At 47.2% G+C, this 24,445-nt stretch overlaps 2 protein-coding genes across 2 annotated transcripts; both read left to right on the forward strand.

The window, feature by feature from the left end:
• Positions 1–6,127: 6,127 nt before the first annotated feature.
• On the forward strand, positions 6,128–8,395 carry LOC117853278 (probable fucosyltransferase 7). The gene is made up of 2 exons (XM_034735668.2): positions 6,128–6,655; positions 6,745–8,395. Exons 1-2 carry the CDS (start codon positions 6,331–6,333, stop codon positions 8,214–8,216), a joined length of 1,797 nt encoding a protein of 598 aa, XP_034591559.1. The 5' UTR covers positions 6,128–6,330; the 3' UTR covers positions 8,217–8,395.
• Positions 8,396–14,041: 5,646 nt separating this feature from the next.
• On the forward strand, positions 14,042–16,802 carry LOC117853309 (galactoside 2-alpha-L-fucosyltransferase). Its single transcript, XM_034735704.2, has 2 exons — positions 14,042–14,369; positions 15,265–16,802. Exons 1-2 carry the CDS (start codon positions 14,228–14,230, stop codon positions 16,722–16,724), a joined length of 1,602 nt encoding a protein of 533 aa, XP_034591595.1. The 5' UTR covers positions 14,042–14,227; the 3' UTR covers positions 16,725–16,802.
• Positions 16,803–24,445: the final 7,643 nt, after the last annotated feature.

Consider the following 24,445-nt stretch of genomic DNA (forward strand, 5'->3'; position numbering starts at 1 on the left):
GCTCTCTTTCTTATGTGATATTCTTGGAAACATAAATTTGAAATTTTGCACTCAGAATAGCAGTGGCGGTAGGTGCTAGTAATTTATTAGCAGGCATTTGAGTTATTCGTGTTAGTTTGCTTGTAAGGTAGGAGCAGGTGGAGGTGTTATGTCGTTAACTTCTTTTAGGGGTGTTTGGGAGGGGGACTAAACTTTAGCCCCTCCATTTTAGCTAGATTTTAGCCCTCTTCTTCCAAACACCAGGGTTAAAATGGAGGGGCTAAACTTTAGCCCCCCATAATCCATTAGCCCCTCCAAGGGGTGCTAAAATGGACTAAAGGGGGCTAAAAGTGGTCCCCTTATCCAATTTTCTCCTGTTGCCCCCCTCCCTGCACTCCCTCTCTCTCCTCCCGCCGCACCATCCGCCTGGCCTCGCCGCCTCCGCCCTGCCGCCTCCGCCTCGCTGACCCCGCCGCACTTCGCCTCCACCTCGCCGGCCCCACCGCCTTCGTCCGGCCATGCCTCCTCCGCCCGGCCCGCCGCCTCCGCACCCCTCTCTCGGTGCTGCCAGGCTTGTCATCCCCATCGGCAAGGGAGACGAGGAGGACGGTGGCGGCCATCCGGATCCTCGCTCCCCATCCTCGCCGCCGCCGTCGGATCCGAGCCCAGGCCGCTGCGCTAAGCCTCCTCCGCCTCCAACGCCTGCCCGACCCCGCCACCTCCGGCCAGCCTCGCCCGACCCCGTCTCCTTCGGCCAGCCCCCCACCTCCAGCCGGCCCCGCCGCCTGCAAGGCCGGGACCGCTCACCACCACGGCCGCTACCTCTGCCCGGCCGCGTGCCCAAGCCACCGGTGGAAGACGACACGAGCTACACGTAGGACGGGACCGGCAGGATCGGTAGAGGCGGCGGCATCATGGCCGCGGAGGCAGTGGCGCCATGGCGCAGAGGAGGAGTAGGTTGGCGAGCAGCATAGGAAGAAGTGTTGCCATCTTCTGTCATGGAATTAGCTTGGAAGGAAGAAAAAAAGCTTATCCTTGCACTGCTGCAGGAAGAAGTAGAAGAGGGGTAGAGGAGAGGAGAGAAAGTAGGGGTAAATAGGTCTTTTATCAACATATGTGCTAAAGTTTAGCCTCCCACCCAAACATCCCAAAGGGCTAAAGTTTAGCACTCTATTTGAGGGGGCTAAACTTTAGCCTAGGCTAAACTTTAGCCCCTTCCTCCCAAACAGGGCCTTAATAAGAGAGATGAGCAAAGTATTGATTGCAATTCCGTTAATTTTTCTACTATCATAATGCCAGTAATTTAGAAACATGTTGGATCCTCCAAGTTGGCAAATTGATGTTTTGTTTTTTCAAATATTTAGAATATATAGCATGCCTCATTTGAGAATTAATATGCAAGGTCCAAAACGAGCCCCTAATGAATATTGAGTAGGGAGATAATGTCTCATTGTTCTCCAAAAATGGTACTTCCTTGTGGGAAATTTCTAATATTACTAAGGGCCTGTTTGGTTTAGGATTGCTTATAAATAAGTTGCTTATTTGCTTATTGTAGTTGCTTATTTATAAGTCTAGGTGTTTGGTTTGGGTTGCTTATATGATTAGGATTGACATATTTGCCCCTGCTATCCATTTTCCTCTACCCCTGAAAATGGCCCAGCTCCTACCCCTTGGTTTGGGCAGCGGCGGGTGCGAGTGGCGGGCGGCCGGCGGCGGCCGCGGGGCGCGAGCGGCGGGCGGGCGGCGGCGGGCGCGCGGAGCGGAGGCGGGCGGGTGGGAGCGGCGGCGGCGGGCGGGAGCAGCCAACGGCGCGGGAGGAGGAGCAAGGAGATCCAGCGGGCGGCCGGGCGGGAGATCCAGCCGGCAGCGCGGGAGCGGGCGGCGAGCGGCGCGAAGGCGGGCGGCGAGCGGGCGGCGGGCGGGCGGGAGCGGCAGCGGGCAGCGCGCAGGCGGGCGGCGAGCGGGCGGGAGCGGCGGCGGGCGGCGCGGAGGCGGCCGGCGGCGCGCAGGCGGGCGGGCGGGAGCGGCGGCGGGCGGCGCGGAGGCGGCCGGCGGGCGGGAGCGGTGGCCGGCGGCGCGCAAGCGGCCGGCGGGCGGCGAGCGGCCATCGGCCGGCGGAAGCGGCACCAGACAGTCCACACGGGAGAGAGGAGAGAGAAAGGGGAGAGAGGAGAGAGAATGAGGGTAGGAGGAGTAAAGTGCTCCATAAGCAACTATAAGCAACCCAAAAGTTGCTTATTTGCTTATGCAAAAGCAACTTATAAGCAAGTCTATAAGCAAGGGTGTTTGGGTCATAAGCAACTTATTTGCTTAAATATAAGTTGCTTATTTATAAGCAAGGCTAACCAAACAGGCCCTAAGCCATCATTCCATCAATACAAGGATACTCCATACATGGTTCATTAACCTAATGTGTGATCTCTACTGATGCTCCCCCTCTCACTACATATACGCTGCAAAACTACAAGCTTAATGTGATAGATTATCACGCGCGAACCCTAGACGATTGGCACCCAACTAATTTTGCAGTTTCCCGGCACACATTTCCGGACGCATTGGGAGGCACAAATATTTGTGCTGCACTGCTGCTGGACTTCGTCGACGGCAGCACAATCAAGGTCAAATGGCACAATCAAGGCCAAATTGCACAACGGGATTTGACCGTCCTGCTAGATTTGTATTTCCATTTTTCTAGCTTATTTGCTAGTACTTCGTGCCTTCACAGACATGGAATTTCTCGTAGCTGTGTTCACCGCCCAACGTTGCCATGTGCGTGGTGATAAATGGAGGTCTACAGTGAACTTTTCTGCAAGCTCCATCTCCGCTATCAACAATTCTACACACGAATGACGAAGCTCATATGCGGACGAAGAGCAGCGTGGATGATTAAATGAAGTTGGATACAGTCAAGATGGAGTGTTACAAAATATTGAGCTTGGTGATCTCATCCACACCGCCCCTGCATCTCCACCTTGTCCCGCATTGCGTGGACAAGGCTGTTGCCACCGCATGCGTCCGCGACACCCTCCATCAAGTTTATCAGTGTTTGGTTTCGGTTTCGTCATAGTTTTTAGTTTCGTTGGAGCCTGTACCTTCTATTCAGTCAAGTCTGTTTCAGAGTCTAGGGGGTGGTGTTAACTTTGTTGCTGATTGTGAGTGTGTTTTAGCAGCCACTTCGAACCGCCGACCTTCAACTATGGAGGAAGTCTTACAACCACTGCACCACATGATGATTTGTGGCTGCTTTTATGATTTTTTATCAATATGATGACGGACCATCATGCTTCTTTCTTTTTTTCCTTCATGCTTTTCTATAATACTACTATATTTTTATTTTATTCTATTTCATTTCTTTTCCTTTCTCGTTTCTTTAGGAATTTATTTTTCTCTTCTTTTTTATATTTTCTTTTTTCTTCGTTTTCTCATGTACATAGGATGTCTTTCTTTTTTTTCTATATGGACTTAAATTTCAGTGCTATAAAACACTAATACTTAATAATTATTTTTATGTTTCCCTCTAGATTTCCTTATTCCTATCCATTGTTTTTATTCTTGATTTCTTACTCCATTTTTATCCATTTTTCTCTACCATTTTCTTATTTTTTTTGTTTAATTTTTCTCCTTCCTTTACACCCTATACATTTATCCATTTAAATTTTCTCATGAATTACAATATATGTTTTATGTTCATGGTGTATTTATTCTAACTTCTAAGTCTATAAATTTTTAATCCACGAGTCTATATAATTTGTTCTAGGTGTATAAACACGTGTTCTACAAAGTTGAGCGATTTGTTCGGCGTGTACAATGGATCTGTTCCGTAAATTAATATAATTTGTTTCAAATTTACAAATTTTAGTTCCCTAAGTTTGTATAATTAATTCATGAGAGTATATATTTGTTCTATGAGTTCTTCAAATTTGTTTGATGTGTATATTTATTTTATTCCGTAGTTCATATAATTTATTTGATTATAAATCTTATCCCGTGAGTTAATATAATTTATTCTAGGATTATACATATTTATTATGCGAGTTCATGTGATTTGTTCGGCAACATGAACTTATTTATTTGTGATATTTAATTTTATTGGCTATCTTACGCAATGATTTTGTTCGTGATTTAATTATTTGTGTTCGCAATATACAATTATTTTGTTCATCATGTTTAATTATTTGTTCGCAGAACATAATCATTTGTTCGTGATATTCAATTATTAGTTCAGAGTAGCCAAAGTTAATTATTTAATATTTAAAAAATATACTTTTAAAAATATCAAAATATAGTCAAGTGGGGTCTTATTTTGAAAATATTGTTGTCACAAACATAATGATGCAATCAAAATTTAGCTTGGATGCTTGGTTTAAGATTTATGCTTTTTTTAAGTTTTGGATTTGCATGCATGTGAGTTACATGGTCATCTTGTCCTTTTTGCATGCACCTATGCAGTCTTCCTTTCTCTTTCTACTTTAAACTATATATGCATGGACTAGCGTGGGACTTAAATTTATTCTCGTGAGTTAATATAATTTATTCTATAGATATACATATTTATTATGCAAGTTCATATGATTTGTTTGGCAACGTAAACTTATTTGTTTGTGATATTTAATTTTATTGGTTGTCTTACGCCGTAATTTTGTTCGTGATTTAATTATTTGTATTTGCAATTTACAATTATTTTATTCATCATGTTTAATTATTTGTTTGCAGAATATAATCATTTGTTCGTGACGTTCAATTAGTCATTCAGAGTAGCCAAACTTAATTATTTAATATTAATAAATATTTTTTAAAATAATCTCAAAATGTAGTCAAGCCTTATTTTGAAGATTTTATCGTCACAAACATAATGGTGGAATCAAAATTTAATTTGGATGCTCGGTTTAAGATTTATGCTTTTTTTAGTTTTGGATTTGCATGCATGTGAGTTACACAATCATCTTGTGCAATCTTCCTTCTCTTTCTGCTTAAACTATATATGCATGTAGTGGCATAGGACTTCAAAAAGCTGTACCATCACGTGGGGAAGCAACAAACCGCGCTGAAATAGTCCAGGGAAGCAACTAACCATGCTGAAATAGTCTAATTAATTGGGCTGACATGCGGCCCATCGCGAGTACCTACGCGTGCTTCTTGAGGCGATGGTTGCACATATGTCGCCTTCAGGGACAGGTAGCCGCACTCGGCGCCAGGCCCTCCTGGGCTGTTGCCTTCATCTTTTGTAAGAAATGGGATCTTGAACATCCAATTTTTCAAAAGTTTTAAGATGACGTTGTTTAACCAACTTTTTAACATGCTAAAAATAATAACACTTGTCGTTTTTATTAGTTCACATGTATAAATAAACATATATGCATACAATTAAGCATAAATATTCGGAGAAGTCAGTGGCGGATCTAGGCGGATCTCCTGATCTAGGCGGATCAAGGAGAGGAGAAAGAAGAGAAGGAGGAGGGAGAGAAAGACAAGGAGGAAGGAAAGCCTCCTAGGTTGACATCCTGCTTCCGCCAGGAGTAGACCCCAAAAGGTTACAATAACTAATGGCAACATCTTTCATGGGCAGGCCAGTTATAGGACATCTTCAACCACCATCGAGACAAAAGAAGAATTGAAAAATTATGGTTTGAGATGGAATGTAGGGTAGAGAGATAAAATGAAATAGTACTTATATTTTTTATCGATTGAATATCTTCATATTTATCGGAAGGGGACATCTTGCCCCATGAGAATTCAAGTGCATAACGAAACATACTTATAATATGAATTGCCAAGAAAAAATCAGAACCTTCGGTTTTCCGGTGTTAGAATTTCATAATGATCATAACTTTCTTATTCAGCGTCTAAATTAGATGATCTATATATTCATTTCACTTGTCTCAACGAGAGATACATAATGGTGAAATCCAACTTATAATTTGAGAATTTTTCACCGGATGCTCCGGGTTTACCCAAACCTACCAATTTTCGTAATTAACTGTCAATGTTTAAGTGTTTGGTTGCAGTTTCATCAGAGTCAAGTCATGCCTGTTTCTAGGACTTTAGGGGTCGGCATTGCGGCTCATGGTGGGTGTGTTTTAGTGGCCGCTACGGCCATGAGTTCACGGCACTCGGCCGTGTAATAGGTAGTTTCTACACTGTACTAGAAAACGCAGCAAGCTTTCCAGCTGCACCAGAAAACACGTTTTCTTCTGTCCATTGTCACTGATTAATGTAGTTCATCCAACACCATCCATGTATAAACATGTACAAGTTCCTATAGATCAATACAACCGAAAGACTCTCGCTCATTGACTCACATTCTCAATTCCAAATTGATCCGTTGCATTGGTTGACCTCTCTGATTTCCATATGCAAGTTGCAAGATCGCAAGAATCACAGCTAGCAAATTTTTATCTGCTGCCATGGCTGACCTCTGGATACCTACGTAACCCACAACAACAAAAATCTAGTACTAGATTTCGACGAAGGTTGCGTCGGCGTGCCATGGGTTCCGTCAGAGAGCGAGATCTCTCGCCGGAGCCGGAGAAACGCCGGCCGTCCGGCCTGGGGACCGTCACTGTCGTCTTCTTGATCGCATTGCCGCTGCTGCTCGTATTCTTCCTCTTCAGCGACCGAGCTGTCGTCTCCATCGCCGCCGATTACCGGCCGGTTTGGCAGCGCATGAAACTGCTAGGTATTTTCTCTGTTCCTTGAAACTGCTAGCACACGTGTTTCAATGTACTGGCCTCCGTTTCACGTGTCCATTGGTTTCCCGAATGGCAGGCTCCGGCAATGCGTCGTCGTTTCCGAACGCGGAGGGCAGCGCTCACGACCGGCTCCTCGGCGGGCTCCTCTCGCCGGACTTTGACACGGCGACGTGCCTAAGCAGGTACGAGGCGTCCAGGCGCTGGAAGCCGTCGCCGTTCCCGGTCACCCCCTACCTTGTCCAGAAGCTGAGGCAGTACGAAGCGAACCACCGGCGGTGCGGCCCGGGCACCGCGAACTACCGCGAGGCCATGGTGCAGCTCATGTCCGGCCGCAACGCTGACCTCGCCGAGTGCAAGTACGTTGTGTGGGTTCCCCTCGCGGGCCTCGGCAACCGGATGCTCAGCATCGTCTCCACCTTCCTCTACGCGCTGCTCACCGGCCGCGTCCTCCTGATCCACGAGCCACCCGAGATGGAGGGGCTCTTCTGCCAGCCGTTCCCGGGCACCTCGTGGGTCTTGCCGCCTGGCTTCCCCTACACAGACGGCTTCTCGGCCGACTCAAACGAGAGCTACGTGAACATGCTTGAGAACAGCATCGTCCACTACGACGACGGAGGCAATGCGAGCACGCTGCCGCCGTACGTCTACTTCCACCTAGAGCAAATCTCACTCCGGCTCCAGAATCACACGTTCTGCGAGGAAGACCACCGCGTCCTCGACAGGTTCAACTGGATGGTGCTCAGGTCGGACAGCTACTTCACAGTGGCGCTGTTCCTCATGCCGATGTACCGCAGCGAGCTAGACAGGATGTTCCCGGCGAAAGGGTCCGTTTTCCACCACCTCGGCAGGTACCTCTTCCACCCGGGGAACCGAGCATGGGATATCCTGGAAAGGTTCTACGTCGGGTACCTCGCCGGCGCCGACGAGCGTCTGGGCATTCAGGTGCGCCTCTCGCCGTCTTTTCCGATCACATTTGAGGTCATGTACGAGCAGATCATCCGGTGCATTCGGGAGCATGAGCTTCTGCCACAAGTGACGGACACCAGCGAACCTGGTGCCCTGCCAACGAACGGCACCGTCGGCACGGCGAGGGTGAAGGCCGTGCTGGTCGTCTCCTTGAAGCCGGAGTACTACGACAAGCTGCACAGCATGTACTACACGAACGCGACGGCGACCGGTGAGGTCGTGACGGTGTACCAGCCGAGCCACGACCTGGACCAACGCTCGGACGCGCTGGCGCACAACGAGCGCGCCCTGGCCGAGATCTTCATGCTGAGCTACTCTGACAGGTTGGTGACCACGGCGTTTTCGACGTTCGGGTACGTCGCGTACTCACTTGCTGGGCTCCGACCATGGCTGCTGATGCCGCCGGACTGGGCCGCGATGAGGGCCGAAGTTGCTTGCTCCAGGTCAGCGTCGGTGGAGCCGTGCCTGCATTCGCAGCCGTCGCTCCTCTGCCAGGCAGAGCAGGATCTTGATCCGGTGGTGCATGTGCCATTCTTGCGCCACTGCGAAGATATGGATTCTGGTCTCAAGCTGTTTGATTGATTTAGCTCCTTCGTGTATGCATGCTTCAGTTGTTTTCCCCCCATAGTTTTGTCCTTTGCAACAGTTGATTCCCTGAGTTGTATTCTATAGAGTGCAAAACAAGAACACCTGTTATAAAAGTGAAAGGAATCAGTAGAAATAAAAAAAATCGAATAATAGAAATTCTTTCATTTCAGTTTTGCCTACACTCCTCCATGCACTAGCTTGTCTTGTCAACACCGGCCACGGCCAAGTCTCCGATGTCACACACTAATCCGTCATCATCTAGGGTGGAGCTGGGCCAGACCCACGCCTAGGGCCATTTAGTGGAGAAGATGTTCTAGCTGGTATAGGCCTCTTGTAGCTACACTGCTATACGGTGGGGAATTCAGCCCAACGCCTAGGGCCATGGCGCTACTGGCCCTAGGCGTTCCTCCGCCACTTATATCATCGATGCCATACCATGTCCTCCTCCACGAATATGCGTTGTAGGCAGAGCCTCGAAGGCAGCCCACATCACAAGTTGGGGTTCCACTAATGGTTTTGCCCGTCTGTTTTGCACAAGAAAATTTGGAGTACTACAGGGAGTTACATTAAAAGAAAAGGCTCATGATTTTTAAGTTCAAATAACCTGTTATTGAAAGCAAATCTACTCCAATAAACTTGTAATGCGAAAAAAATATCAAATCACCAAGCCATTGCAAGATGATGACATTAAGCATCTCTCCAGGCAATATACACAGATATGAAATGATCTAGGGACGCAATATAAATTTTTAAGCAATAGAGCTTGCATCAGACAATGGAATCACAAAGGTTTAGAAACAAACATACCGAAATCTTGCTTTCGTTAGAAGCGGTATAAAGATTTGGTAAGGGGAGTCTGTTTGCCAGGACTCGAGCCGCTCCGATGCTCTCGTGTACTTGGACGTGCCCTGGCCGCACCGTAGTTGCAGCGCCTCCTGCTCCCGCAGCCGCTTGATGAGGTGCGGGGACGGGGACCGCGGAGTGGTACCGGCTGAGGCCTGAGGCTCGATCGCTTGTCGAACCCCGGGACGACCAGGCCGCCGAGAAGCTTCTCTGCAATGGAGTTTGCACACGGGAACGTAGGAAAATCAGTGCCCAGCTATCCGCAAACAAAAACTCTCCGATGATCATGTTAAAAAAACAAATCCCCCCAACCCCAAGTAGATCTCCTCGCAGCAGGCGAAATCATCGTTCCAAAACACGCGATGCGGAAGATTCAACACCACATCAGGAGATGCATGTTAGAGGACGTGATAGATCGGAACCGGAAGTGAGTGGATTACGTTACCTTGCCGTGTGGGCGTGTGGTCGCCTCCTATGGCCACAAGGCCGATTCGGGCCTCCACGGCGCGTCCCGCCGTCTACGGCTAGCCGTGGTCGTCAGGACGGGCGGGGCGCGAGGAGGCAGATGGGCAGCGCCGTGACCTTCTTCCTCTCGATCCATGGCAGTCTTGTGTCCGGCTCCACCGTACCCTCTCGTGCCTCCGCGCGGTGAGCGGCCTTCTCCGCGGCGTCCCGGCATCGCTGCGAGCCTGCGACAGATGCTTGGTTATGCCAATGCCGACGCCGACCACGCCCTCCAGGCTCCAGGGACGTTGTATGTGGCGCCTGGCGGGCGATGCGTTTTTCTGGAGATCCGGAAAGATCCATTCTAAAATACTAAAAGAAGGAAAAGGAATAAACAGAACAAGGAAATGTATCACGCACATAGACTGATAATGATAATTTGACCACGTTACTATACTAGCAAGGTAGTCCGTGCTAATAGCGCGGCCAGTATGGTTTTAGTTATTGTAGTGGTAGGTAATAACAACATGCAACTTTATTTCCTTTATGCATTTTTCTTTTGTTTTCATAGTGATGAGCTATATTGGTAGGTTCTTTGGAGTTGTTCTTCTCCCATTATCTTCCTTAGCAATTACATTGATATACCATCTTCTTTCTTGCGCCTTGATCGAGCAAACCAATTTTCTCATCCACGATCAAGATCTTGGTTCACATCTGATCAATGCACACAATGAAATAGACCTATACTTGTTTATTCTCTAACTTTTTTTAGCTTCTTTTGTATAGTTTTTTTTTTGAGTTGTCATGCTCCTGGTGTCATTTTCAGCAAGTACTAATGCACCATCCTTTTTTTCGCACCTTAAGTAAGCCAAGTTCTTTGCTAATGATCATTATCTCGATGTATGTGTAGTCCATCCATCGACATCATGAACTGAAACTCTCCTCCTTAATATTCCAAGGAACTTGTTTTCCCCTAGGCGCCCTGATATTCTAATGGACTTTTTTTTTGTTCTAGACGAATATAGACCTCCACATCTGGATATTCGCAGGCTATTTTAGCTATGTTTATGGCTTTATTAGCTAGTAATAGTGCCTTATTTCTTTCCTCCTCGCCTTAGGGTTCGATGTGTCATTATATTGTTCTTTATATGGTTCCTGTTTATGGCATGCACCTGTCCCATCTTGATTTGCAGGGTATTCATGTTCCATTCATCATGGCAAGCTTTACCTGCATATCTGTTGTGATGTGCACGCCCTTTTCCAGCTTCTTGATCCTGACCAATAGGATCTTCGTTTCCTTGAGCAATCGATTAGCCTTACCATGATGCTACAAATTAATCTTATAATGCTCTTGCTCTGGTACTATAATTTTTTACATGTCTTAAATTAATTATATTTTACATAAGCTCTTTATTTAGGTACTTCAGGTAACACATTCCAGATCGGAGATGCTATTGCATCCCTAGTACCACCTTTCCAAGGCTGTTAGAAGGAGATAATTGGTTGTCACTGAATAGACAAACACTCACAACACAATGCATTTATTATATTCACAAGTTGTTTAATGCGCATTAGTAGTTATATATAATGCCTCCATGATGGAGTATATCACTCTGAAATGATAATTAAGTTATCACTTAAAAAGTATAGAAGTTAAAAGAGGTATTACTTCACAATTTACTTTCACGTGCACTATCTCTTTTCTTTCATGATGTACCATAGACATGTTCAAGACCGGATAATTTCCTTAATTAAAAAAAATCTCCTGAAGGGGACAATGATAGACATGGTTGCTGCACACTGGTATATGCCTGCTATCTTCTCTTTTTTATGTGGACATATTTTTCAGCTTTTAGTCCTATTCAATTCAGGTTTTGCGATACCAATTTGTGTTATGATCGAGTAGAAGCATTTCTTTGCACTACTTGCCCCTGTCCATCCCTCACTTCCCCTCTCCATGGGAGCAAGGCGGCCCATGGTCATAAAGCTGCATGACACGTACTCCACCACTTGCTCACAAGAACACCGCCCATCTAGTATATATTGTGTACTATTGTTTAGCTCGTGGTTAGCATTCGCTCGATCAGGATGGCGAGAACGTTGGTTTATTCAACGATTCACTCCAACCTTGCAGGATGACAGCGATTGTAGCTCCAAGTCATCAAATGTGGTGTTTCCTACACAATTTATTAGCATAAGCTTTCTTTCTTTCCTCGCCATCCTAGTGCTTCAGAATCTCATCCATGATTGCTAAGCTCTGGCCAACCTTCATGAAATAAATTGAGTTTTTTTTTCAGTTCAAAAGAGAAAAAAGAAATGTATCAAGTGGAGACGCCCGAATCGATCAACCAAAGCAAATTCCGTTCTTCTCTTTCTCATCATTGCATCCTTTCGTCGCCATTCATCTTTTAATATTCCCCACAAGAAATATCTAACCACCCCCTTGTTAAGGGGTAAATCGAACCAACGTTTAGCTGAAATCAATTTCAGACTCCCTAAATCAATCAACCGAAGTCACATCTCCTAATTTTGCATTGTTTTGTGCGTTGTGCCTGTTCTTTGGGCAGTAACGGGATGAGTTCCATACTTCTCTCTCTTGTTAGTTGTGCTGTTGCGGACATGCATCTCATTGCCTTACATTTGTGATGTATCGATCTTGACTTCGGCTACTCGAACCAATCTAACGAAGGACTCTTGCGCAGCAAAGAATAATAAGGCAAAAGACTAATTTTTGGCTCGCCAAGCCTAGGTGCTGCTTATTTTTAACTAAAAAAATCTAGGATGCTCGCTTGATTGACACACATATTATATTTACCCCCTTTTTCTCTTTCAAAATTAATACGCAATTATATTCATTTTAGTTACACGAGATGTTTCTTTCTTTCTTTTTTTGCGAAGGGGCTGGATCCCATATATTAAAAGAGCCTGGCTCTTACAACCAACACCTTGGAGGAATTAAAAATTGCAACCAAGTCCTAAGCACGCATCCTCCGCAGTGTAAACTTGCGTACAAGATCCTGATAGAAATCAAATTTAATTTGAAACTAATGTCCTTGGATCTTCACGTAGATCTCCTGGACATCGCACTTCCTCTGGATCCGCCGAAGTCAAAGAAGGAGCACGTTGCCCATGATAAGAACTTGACCAAGACGTCGAACGGGACCTCCAGCTTGTAGCCGCAAGACATCTCCCCTCTAGCGTGCATCGGCCATCACTGTCGAGATCTTGGACGAGCAGGTATCCGGCAACACCGACGAAGTCAATGATCCAGCAGATTGAATCTGCAACTATTGAGGTCGCCAACAACCCGGAAAGAAGCCCCATGAAAGGGGAATCCAGTCCACCCTTTGCCTGGATAAAGGAGAACACTAACCTCCAAATAGCAGCAGCCATGCCGTCGGTAGAGCTACGTTGGAGTAAAGACATTCTCGTCGCACGTCAGGAAGTCGCCGCCGCCGAGGAACAAAAGACCCATGCGACCTCGTTGCCATGGGCCAAATCAAACTACACCTAGATCTACACCTACCTAGGCTAGTATACACAACCGGCGGTCGATTCCCTGCTCCCCATCTTCTCCGACGCCGGAGAGGTTACCGGAGAAGAGGGGAGCCATCGGAATCGGCCCCAGATCAAGTTTTGCCTCCCTGTCGCCCCTCTCTACTGTAGTTGTCTGGAAGGAACGGGAAAGGGAGAGAAACATAACTGAACCAAGCATTTAGTTACGTGAGAGGTTTCATGTTCCAAGAAACATGGCTTCTATCCGTTTAGTACTCATTTTAGTTCGGTTTAGCTTTAACATCTCCCTGGAAAAAGAAGTTAGGTCTAACCTTTCTCCCCTCTCCTGCTGACTTTTTGCGCTTTGGTCAATTCGGCTAATGAAATCAGTTCAGGTGGGATGTTTGCTTCCCTATTATTTACTTACGGTCGTTGATGTTTTTTTCTTAAACGAACGTAGATGAGATGAAAAAAAAGTACAGAGTTGTATATCTTATTACTTGTACATTCCTTTTCTATTATATATATATATATCTATTATTTTCCTTTTCTAGCAACAACCTAATTTTTATCGTATTTGACATTAACTCTTTGGATCAATCTAAGCCATTGGATCTTCATAAAATCCAACGTTTTATATTTTTTTCTTTTTTCTAATTAATATGGTAATTTCTAGACTCTCAGCGAATGTGATAGCTTCTTTTAACACTATTGTATTAAGATAATAGACTAGGGTCTAATGCGGCAAAACGACAGGAGCAGTCTGTTAGCCTCTTGCTCAGCAAATTTGGTTGACGTGGCCCTCATTAAGTGAAGAAAGAGATTGTTGCTGTCGTCTCGTTCGTCTACGGCGCCGACGCGTACTGCAGTTTCGCGTCGCACCAAGATTTGTGCTGCACTGCTTGGACGACGGGTCGACGGCAGTTTGATGTCTGTTCATTTGCCCCAAATCCTAATGACCGTTGACGCTCGGGCTGCAAGCATAACACCTTCAGAACGACGCACGGTGCATTATTCCGCGCACGTCGCCGCATGCACCTACGATTCTCGGGGCACCATTCTGTAGTGCCGGGCACGAAGACACGATCAAGGCAGAGCTTTTCCTACGCAGTTGACCTGTACTGAAACCCCTTCCCCAATGAATTTGTTGGTGCTCAGCGTTCTCGCGAGCTTGGTGCCGGTTGGACGGATCGGGAGAGAGAATCGGCCAGTATTTCGCGGAGATGGCGAAGCGTGGGGCACGCCCCGTAGTTGCCTGGATCGTCCTGCTGCTCTCCGTTCCCCTGCTTCTGTTGCTCCTCTCCGCCGATCGACGGCTACTGGAAGCGCCGGACTCTGCATTTCTCGGCCTCGTAAACAGAAGAGGTAAGCTGTTATCTTTCGTTTTTTCCCCCAAACATAGCATTGATTCTATGCACAATCAAGCCCCAAATGTACAACGGGATTTGATCATTCTGCTGGATTCGTGTTGCCATTTTCCTAGTTTATTCGCTAGTACTACTACTTGGGCTTTCGCCGCCGACACAGAATTTCTCGTAGTTGCTCACCGCCGAACGTTACCATATGCGTGGTGATAAATGCAGGTAGTCAAACACTACTAGGTTAAAATCATCTGCAGTCTAGATCTCAGTTCAGTTAACAATAGCTCTTCCCGCGAATGACGAATCTCAGATGCAGATTCAACGCCGGTTCCCAAGATTAGCAGTAATCGATGTGCTTCGCACTAGGAAATTTGATGTAGCCGCACATGTAAATCCACCCTTTACTCTCGAGAGTCTCGAGCTCCGGCCCACCGACTTTCGACCCCACCGACACCGGTCGCCGGAGCTCCTGCGTTTGCACGCTACACCTTGGCACAACGCTACGCTACGTAGTCACCGGCCACTTCGCCCACCGGCCTAGCAGCAATGCGGCAACGCGAAGCCAAGGTGGGCGTCGACGGCGCGACGGTGGCGTGGAAGGAGCAGCAGCAGCAGCGCTCGGCTGCTGGACGCTGGCTGGACGCCGAGGCGGCGGCGGCGCTGGGGTTCACGCCGCGGACGAAGAGGGCACCGTACTGCTCGGTGATCAGCATCGTGCTCGCGGCCTTCGTGATGACCGTGCCGGCGATGGTCATCCTTCTCGGCGCGCGCACCAGTACGCGTTGTGCTAATGCTGTGCTGCATGTCACTGCACATTATGTTGTAACTTGCAATGCAAATAGATTGGATGCAGTTTGCTACTGGATCATTGCGTCTGACGGTTTCATTTGTTCTGTCAGTTTCAGGTGAAAGATCTTACGACAAGCTCCTCGGCGGCCTCTTGGCAGACGGATTCGACGAGAGATCCTGCCGTAGCCGATACCAATCCGTAATGTACCGTAGCAGGCCCGGCAAGCAACCTTCGGCGTACCTCGTCTCCAAGCTGCGGCAGCAGGAAGCCCTGCAGAGACGGTGCGGCCCGGGCACCGTGGCCTACAGCCACGCGCTGGAGCAGCTCAGGTCGGGCAAGAGCGCCGGCGACAGCACTGGCCCGCAGGACTGCAAGTACCTGGTCTCCATCTCGTACCGGGGCCTCGGGAACCGGATCCTCGCCACCGCGTCGGCGTTCCTCTACGCGGTGCTCACCGGCCGCGTGCTCCTCGTCGACCCCAGCAACGAGATGGGCGAGCTCTTCTGCGAGCCCTTCCCGGGCACGACGTGGCTGCTGCCGCCGGGCTTCCCGCTTGCGAGCTACACCAATTTCAGCGTCAACACCACCGAGAGCTACGGCAACATGCTGAGGAACAAGGTTATCAGGACCGCCGCCGGCGACGTGCGGCCGGCGTCGCGGCTGCCGGCGTTCTCGTACGTCCATCTCGACCACGACGCCACCGAGCAGGACAACTTGTTCTTCTGCGACGAGGACCAGAGGGTGCTCCGGAACATCTCGTGGCTGGTGATGAGGACGGACAGCTACATCGTGCCGGGGCTGTTCCTGGACACGGGGTTCCAGGGGGAGCTCGGCAGGATGTTCCCGGAGCCGGACGCCGTGTTCCACCACATCGTCCGGTACCTGTTCCACCCGAACAACCACGTCTGGGGCCTCGTCACGCGCTACTACGACGCGTACCTCGCGACGGCGCAGCAGCGGGTGGGCATCCAGGTGCGCGTCTTCGGTTCCCAGCCGAACTCGCCGGAGCTCCTCGAGCAGATCACGAAGTGCACGCAGAAGGAGAGGCTGCTCCCGGAGTTGCTCGCCGCGGCGGCGGACCCCGTGGCGCCGGGACCGAGTCGGAAGACCAAGGCCGTGCTCGTCACCTCGCTCAAGTCCTGGTACTACGAGAAGCTCAAGGGCATGTACTGGGAGCGCGCGGCGGCCACCGGCGAGGCGGTGAGCGTGCACCAGCCGAGCCACGAGGAGTTCCAGCGGTTCGGCGCCAGGTCGCACGACGCCAAGGCGTGGGCGGAGATATACCTGCTGAGCCTGACGGACGCGCTGGTGACCACCGCCTGGTCGACGTTCGGGTACGTCGCGCAGGGGCTCGGCGGCCTGAGGCCGTGGGTGATGTACAGGCCGGACAACGACACCCATGTGCCGGACCCGCCGTGCGGGAGGGACGTGTCCATGGAGCCGTGCTTCCACGCGCCGCCGTTCTATGACTGCAGGCTGAAGCGGGGGGCGGACACGGGGAAGATTGTGCCGCAGGTCCAGCACTGCATTGACATGAGCTGGGGCTTGAAGATTGTTCATCGCAGCTGATGATTGTACGTTGGTGGTGGCATCAGTGCAAACATAGAATATTTATTATGAATATAAACACGTACTGATTTTGTGTTAGCGCAAAAGTTATGTTCAATTGTAGATGATGGGAGTAATTGACAACAGGTTTTATTTTTTGAGTTGAAATGCATGCGAGGTTTGGGACTGGATTAGCATATCAACTTACGTTATGTGCACGATTATGCTTTGAAACTAATCAAAATGGGTGAAGATGAGGGTAAAGGTATTGGACGGGACGGAAAGCATGCTTGCTTGTTTGATGATGTGTAGGTTGGTGGTGTCAATGTTGAGGATCAAGGTCCTAGCGTGGAAGCGTTTTTTTATTTTATTTTTAACCTTTTTTTTTAAATATTTATAAAAAAATCGGTCCCCAACTTATTTTGCACAGGGTGACTCTTTTGGCCGTGCCAGTGCTCGTGGCGCAGCAGGAAGCCTCTGCCGCACCACATGCACTAGCGCGGCAGAGGTGCCGCCCTAGCACGGCGTGGCAGGCCGGGATAGTGCGACGCTAAGCTAGCGTGGTGCTTGCCGCGCCAGCCCGCCTGGCGCGGCAGCACCTAGGTTCAACCAGCACGCCGGCTCCCTCCTCCTCCTCCTCCCTCCCTCCTTTCTCCTTCCTCTAGAAACACCCGAGCCCGACCGCTCGACGCGCCGCCGGCCACCGCCACCCCCAAGTCCCCTCCAAATCCTGCGATTTCGGTTGTGGAAAGTAGTTGGAATTGATCACCGCTTCGTTTGAAAGGTATTCCCCAACTTTTTTCCTTGTTTTACCGTTCCATTTGGTAGATCGGAGGACGTTTAGGTGACCTAGGGTTAGATTGTTGAATTGAAGTTTTGATGACATGCAATGTTGTTATGTGTTAGATGATGCTTAGTTCATACGCACTTGACTCTCTCCCCGTGATATTGATATGTAGAACTTGTTGTATACTTCAATTTAGGTAGATATTCATAAAATTGTGTAGTGTACATGACATTGGTAGGTTTTGTTTTGCAATATATCCAATTAATATGTTCAATATGTTTATTTCGTAATATACTTGCTATAGTTGTTGATTATTTTGTATTTTGTAGATGGATCGTTTAGTTCGTATGTTTGATGGTGGGATTGTGAAAGAGAATGGGGAGTTTAAGAATATGGTTGAGGTAGTGGAATTGTTCGATGCTCCTCCAACTTTTAAAGCTTTAGTTGACCGTGCAATGAGAAAGTATGGATGTAGAGTGGTTGAGATGACATTAAGAGGCCATTTTGATTGTGGGAAAGTTAGAGCTCATTATGTTCTTATGAACTTGGCATCCAATTCAAATTGGAAGCAATATAAGGATGTAGTTCAGCAATCAAATGTTGCATGTTTGGAGGTGGTAGTTGAAATTTTTTGTATGCCTGGTCCAAATGTTGCCCTGAGAGATGAAGTGCCGGTAGTGAATCATAATGGTACCCAAAAGTTAGAAATTTTGCAGCACGGTTTAGATGAAACACAATTTGATTTTGGCTTGGCCATTGTGAATGATGATTTTCCTAATGATACTTTTGAGCGGGATGAAGAAAATATAAATGATGATGACATATCCATAGGTTCCGAAGATGATGAATTTGAGGATGATGGGGTAGAAGATGTCGAGGAAGAGGAGGAGTCACAATCTCAGAGTGATGAGCCTGAATATGAGGAGGAGGAGTCACAATCTGAGGAGGATGGGCCGCAGGTCAACACTGCAACCATGCATGATATAGAAGCCATTGGTCATATGGACGAATATTTTTCTTACACCCATAACGAGTTGCGGTTGTTGAAAGAATGTGATGTCATACTGCCATCCATTCCCAATGATAAGGACATAAGCATGGTCCACAAAGCCATATGTGAATCTTCTATGGTGAATTTGGAAGCGATACCCTTTAGTGAGAGTCGAGTGATTAAGAAGGGAATGAAGTTCAAAAGTCTTGAGGAGCTCAAGTTTTTCTTGGATAACTACGCAGTGAGGTTACATAGGCCTTTTAGTTTAGTTCACTCCGACAAGAACGTAAGGTACGATGTCATGTGCAAGCAAGGATACCTTTGGCGTGTATGGTCTCGGCTAATTAGAAGCAATGGACAATGGAGAATTTCAAAGGTTGTGCAACCGCATACTTGTTGTTCTTCATAACCGAAGCGAGTGCACGCCCAGTGCATAGCAAAGTACCTTGGGCGGCGCATCCTAGGCATTGTCTGTGCTGACAGCGAGACATTAGTGCCATCCCTTGTGGAGTCTATATTTGCCTTTAGTGGATACCGTTTCAAGTATTCAAAAGTATGATGGGCAAAGCAACATGCCGTTGTTCTACTTTGGGGGGACTGGATGAAGTCCTATGGCATGGTTCCTAGGGTACTCACAGCTATGGCCTACTACAATCCTGGGGTTAAATGGTTCATTAACTCATGCAGCATGATGTAGCCTGACAATGGTGTTTTGAAGCACGTGCCCCAAAGGGTATTTTGGTGCTTCCCTCAATGCAGTGTGTCTTTTCAACATTGTCGTCCTGTGATACTTGTGGACGGTACATTCTTGATCGGGAAGTATAAGGGTACACTACTGATGGCAGTTGCAGTAGATCCAGAACAACAGCTTGTGCCTTTAGCTTTTGCCTTGGCCGAGAGTGAGAACAACGACAGTTGGTCATGGCTCATGAAACTCGTTCGGTGACACGTACTTGGACCATCACGGCAAGTATGTATGATCTCAGATAGGCATTATGGGCTCCTAAATTGTGCGAATGACCACATGGATGGGTTTCCACTACTTGTGTATAGGTGGTGCACGAGGCACTTTGCCGCCAACATGTGGTGTCGGCAAAAGAACAAGGACGTGATTGGAAAGTTGAAGATTTTATGCATGGTACATACGGAGATATAATTTAATGAGATGTTAGAAGATCTAGTGAAGGACTTGAATGATGACACAAAAGAATGGTTGAAGGGTGAAATGGAGGATAAGGACAAATGGGCGCAGGCTTTCGATGAGGGAGGGATGCGTTGGGGTATTATGACCGAAAACTACTCAGAATCCATAAACGTTGTTTTCAAAGGCATCCAAAGTAGGCTCGTATCCAAAATTATTGAATACTCCTTCAAAAAATGCAATGCCTATTTTGTGGACAGATGGCAAAAGGCACGTGAACTGTTGAATTAAGATCATAGGACTGGTAAGGTTGCAGATGAAAATATATCAGAGGCTGAGCTTAGGTCCATTAACCAATTACCCAAATCGTACAGGACAGAAAGAATGGTATATTCTATAAGAGGTCCCGGTACTACTAACGTTGGCGGTGAGAGCCATGGAGGCCGACACTATAGAGTGGATCTCAATGAAGTTTCGTGCATCTGCAATGTTCCTCAATTGTTGCACCTTCCATATTCACACTTTATTACAGCTTGTAAGGCAAGAGGTCTTAATTATGAAAGCCCCTTGTACATGTCACCCTTGTACCCTAGGGAGCACACCATGAGAATTTGGGAATCAAGCTTTGAACCTTACCTTGATCCGTCACAATGGTCACCATATGAAGGGCTAGAGTACGTCCCAAACCCCAATTTGAAGAGAAAAAAATAGGTAGGAGGCAGAAGAAGCGTTTGAGAGGCCATATGGACGAGTTGCAAGGGAGGCTTTCAGCAGATTATGGCATTGGCGATTTTGATGTGGCAGGTCGTAAAATCGTTGCTCCAAGTGCCACAAGTTCATTAAGAAATGCACATGCCGCAAGAAGAAATCTAGGGAGAAAAATAGAAGCCAATGTTCTTCCAACATGAGGGTAGTCGCGGAGGTGGTATTTTGCAAGGTTATCATTATAGCATTTATTGATAGTAAATTTTTATTGTTACTCTACTTATCATGCAATGAACCTTTTTACTAATGAATATTGTTTATTCTTTTTTAGGATGGTGGCCCCAATGTACCCGCTCCTTGAGGCTGCGTATGACGTGCAGCACCGCGGCCACCTCCTCGCCGACCTCCACAAGGTACTACATATTATATGAATGAGATGATGTGCGATTTTTATGTATATTCACCCTCAAATAAAGTTTGCTAATTATTTGTTTACTGATGTATGAGTATGCTACAATTATAACTTCTAAGCTGATTCTATCTTTTGACAGTGGTTTACTACATATCCTATCGGTTGAAAAGTGTATGGTATGATGCTCTTTAACAAATGTAGTCTTAGAGGAGAATTTTACAAATGTGATGCTCCTTTCTACAGCTTAGAGGAAAATTTAACAAATGTAAGGATAAAAATTATATGTAGTCTTAATTACCTTTTAGAGCTAGCAACACTCCTATCTCTCAAATGCAACTGGTCATTTACATCTATGTAAGGGAACCCTGTGACATTATAAAATTTTCCATTCACTGCCTATTGTTATTTGTAGTTGAATGATTATATACCATTTCATATGATACCATTTATTTCCATTTTTTGCAAAAAACCTTTTTCCATCTATTTCCATTTCCTTGTATGGTAAGAAATAATATTATTTCCAATTATTTGGTTGTTTTGCAGGAATTGAAGTCATTACGGGCGCGAGTGCACTCTCCATTTATGTGGGATGAGCGCTATGCGCTGTACCTGCAGAGAGATGGATTTCTGGACATTGTTGTTCATGTTGTTATGGGCCTCCCTTTGATGGTTGGACCCTTGTTGACCGCCATGGTCGACCGGTGGCATCTGGAGACTCATAGCTTCCACCTCCCATGCGGCGAGATGACCATCACCATGCAGGACGTCGCCATGATCCTCGGTCTTCCACTGGAGGGGCTTCCAGTGACGGGGATCATATAGAGTGAGAATTAATGTGACATGGCAGAGATGCACATTGGGATTAGGCAACTTCTCCTCCTACAACTTCCTCCTATTTTCTCTCTTTTCATCTTTAGTTAGAGGGCGTGGATACTTGGTTCTGTTCTGCCTCCAATACTTAATAATAGTTTCCTTCGCATAAAGTCCTTCAGGCTTCACTCTAGTCTCTCAAACCATGTCTTAGTATATTTTCCCCCAAAGCAAGTCACTGTCAGGTATAGGCACATCATACTCCTTCCTAATCTTTTCTATCAGTTCTTGTGTTTGTCTTGACTTCCATGATTCTGATGTACGACCTAACTTTAACAATAAATCACGATAACCAGAAAAGTCTTCCCAATCACATGTCCTTCCCTCCTGCAACAAGATATTCATATTGTTACAAATTTGAAACAATGGATACACATTTCACATGTAATGGGATAAATGATCAAAAAAAGAGATGAATAGTTACTCACCCAGTACTCGCCATGTGCATTGCCATAGAACGAACTATATCCAAGCTCAGAAGGCACCACACCTTGTTTTGCCAATATACCACACTTGCATCTACCACTAGGAGAGGACACACATGGCCATGCTTCCTTTCCACTCTCGAACTCCCACACTTGCTCCTCCGTGCCACATCAGCTTAGGCCATAGATATACTCATTGAAATCACATAGCAGCCACCCATGCTGCATAAAACCGGTGACAAGATTAAACGGTGCATATCAAAAAACTATCACTGCTTGCTACACGTCATACTAACATTCTCCTACTAAACTTACATGGGTCGTTAGCGAGCATCGAAAGAATGGACTGAACTTAGGTGGAACCCCTAAGTTAGGACGCATAAGCTTAGCAGCAACTCCACACTTGCACATGGGAGGATCCCTCACACGCCTACAAGCAGCCTCCTGCTTCTCCTCCTCAGTCCTTCTAGGTGGGTTTGGTGGAGGAGGAACCCAACACCTAAACTGATGGTATGGTTTAAGCTCTGTGCTATCGTATGGGAATACGCGGATCTTAGGATCATATTTGTCGGGTCCATCTATCCACCGAAACAAATCACAAGGCGCGGCAGGCATTGGATCAAACTTCCACTTGCACACATAGAAGGCTCTTCCGGCTGTCTTTGGGTGCCTTGATTGTTTCACCTCGGCTTGCACGCCACATCTACAAAGAGGTACTGGAAGGTAGGAGGTACGGTAGCATCCGCATTGGACTTGCCCACGTAATGCACGTACCACCTACGCCGCTTGTATTCACACCCAGACGACGTCATCTCACCTACACATCAAGTGACCAAAAATTAATACACAAATAAACTTTAGAGACATAATCCATCAACTTTACCATACCAACTATAGACATCAATTGGACATATTGCACAAATAAACCTACCATTGCCATGTACAATATACAAATGCATGAATATCTACCTAAATCGAAGCATTCAACAAGTTCTACACATCAATATCACGAGCAGAGAGTCTAGTGCGTATGAACTAAGCATCATCTAACACATAACAACATTGCATGTCATCAAAATTTCAAATCAACAACCTAACCTTAGGTCTACTAAACATCCACCGATCTAGAAAATGGTACGGTAAAACAAGGAAAAAAGTAGGGAAATACCTTCCTAAGCATGCGGGGACTGATTCCCCCCAATTTCCCCACCAAAAATCGCCAGATTTTGGGGGGAGGGGGATTTGGGAGGCCGGGGGGTGGCGGTGAGTTCTTGGTGGAGCTCGGGGGTTTCTGGTGTAAGGAAGAAAGGAGGGAGAGAGGAGGAGGGAGCCAGTGCGCACCTGTATGACTGGTGCTGCCGCGCCAAGCCACGTCAGTGCCGCGCTAGCGTGGGCTTCCGCGCCACGCCAGCGTGGCACCTTTGCCGCGCCAGTGCATGTGGCGTAGCAGAGGCTTCCTGCTGCGCCACGGGCACTGGCGCGGCCAAAACGATCACCACACACAAATTAAGTTTAGGACAGATTTTTTAAAAATATTTTTAAAAAGGTTAAAATTAAAAAAAATTCCGTGGAAGCTTGGGCTGGGTGTGATCAGGATGTCAGATGAAGTCATAGGTGCACCATACGCATTAGAGAAGACAAGAAGCATCTTATATCATCTTAGTAGTCTCCTAATAAATCTTTTCCACTAATCAGCTAAAGGAAACATCCCAATATCATTTTCATGATTATTGGGGGAGTTGCTTTTATAGTTCCCAATAATCTTATCCCAACATTTCACTCAATCCGCCTTGCCCTCGGAGCGGTTGGAGATGTAGCAGCTCACGCGGCCCTAGCGAGTGTGCAGCTTGGACCAGCCATGGCGGAGGGACGGTGTTGGCAAGAAGCATCTTAGAGCATCTTTAGTTGTTATTTCTTAATAACCAGCTAACGGGACATCCTGATACCATTTTCATGATTATTGAGGAAGTCATTTTTGCAGTTCCATAACAATCTTATCCCAACATCTCACCCAACATACGGGACCCACTTGTCAATGGCCTCAACCTATCTCTTCTCTCCTCTGCATCCTTGTTGGGCAACAGAACCGGTGAGTAGTGGCACGGGCCCAAGCTTGGGTAGCGTGGAGGCAAAGGGGCATGGAGCATTGACCGGTGGCTCACTAGATCCAGGCTAGGGCACTCATCACCTTGCCCTCAAGCATTTGATGGTGTAGCAGCTTCAGATGACCTCACCAAATGCGCATCTCGGACCACCTATGGTGGAGGGACAACGTTGGCTAGCTAGGTGAGGAGCTTGGGTAGAGGGTCAAATTTGCCAAGCTTGTGGAGGAGCGTGCTGAGCTTTGTCGCGCTGGCCTCCTCTCTAATAGGGCTGGTTGGGTTTGGGCGAAGAAGCTTGGGCGAGAGGTT

Source organism: Setaria viridis, chromosome 4, assembly GCF_005286985.2.
Source record: "Setaria viridis chromosome 4, Setaria_viridis_v4.0, whole genome shotgun sequence".
In the NCBI taxonomy this organism is placed as follows: Eukaryota; Viridiplantae; Streptophyta; class Magnoliopsida; order Poales; family Poaceae; genus Setaria; species Setaria viridis.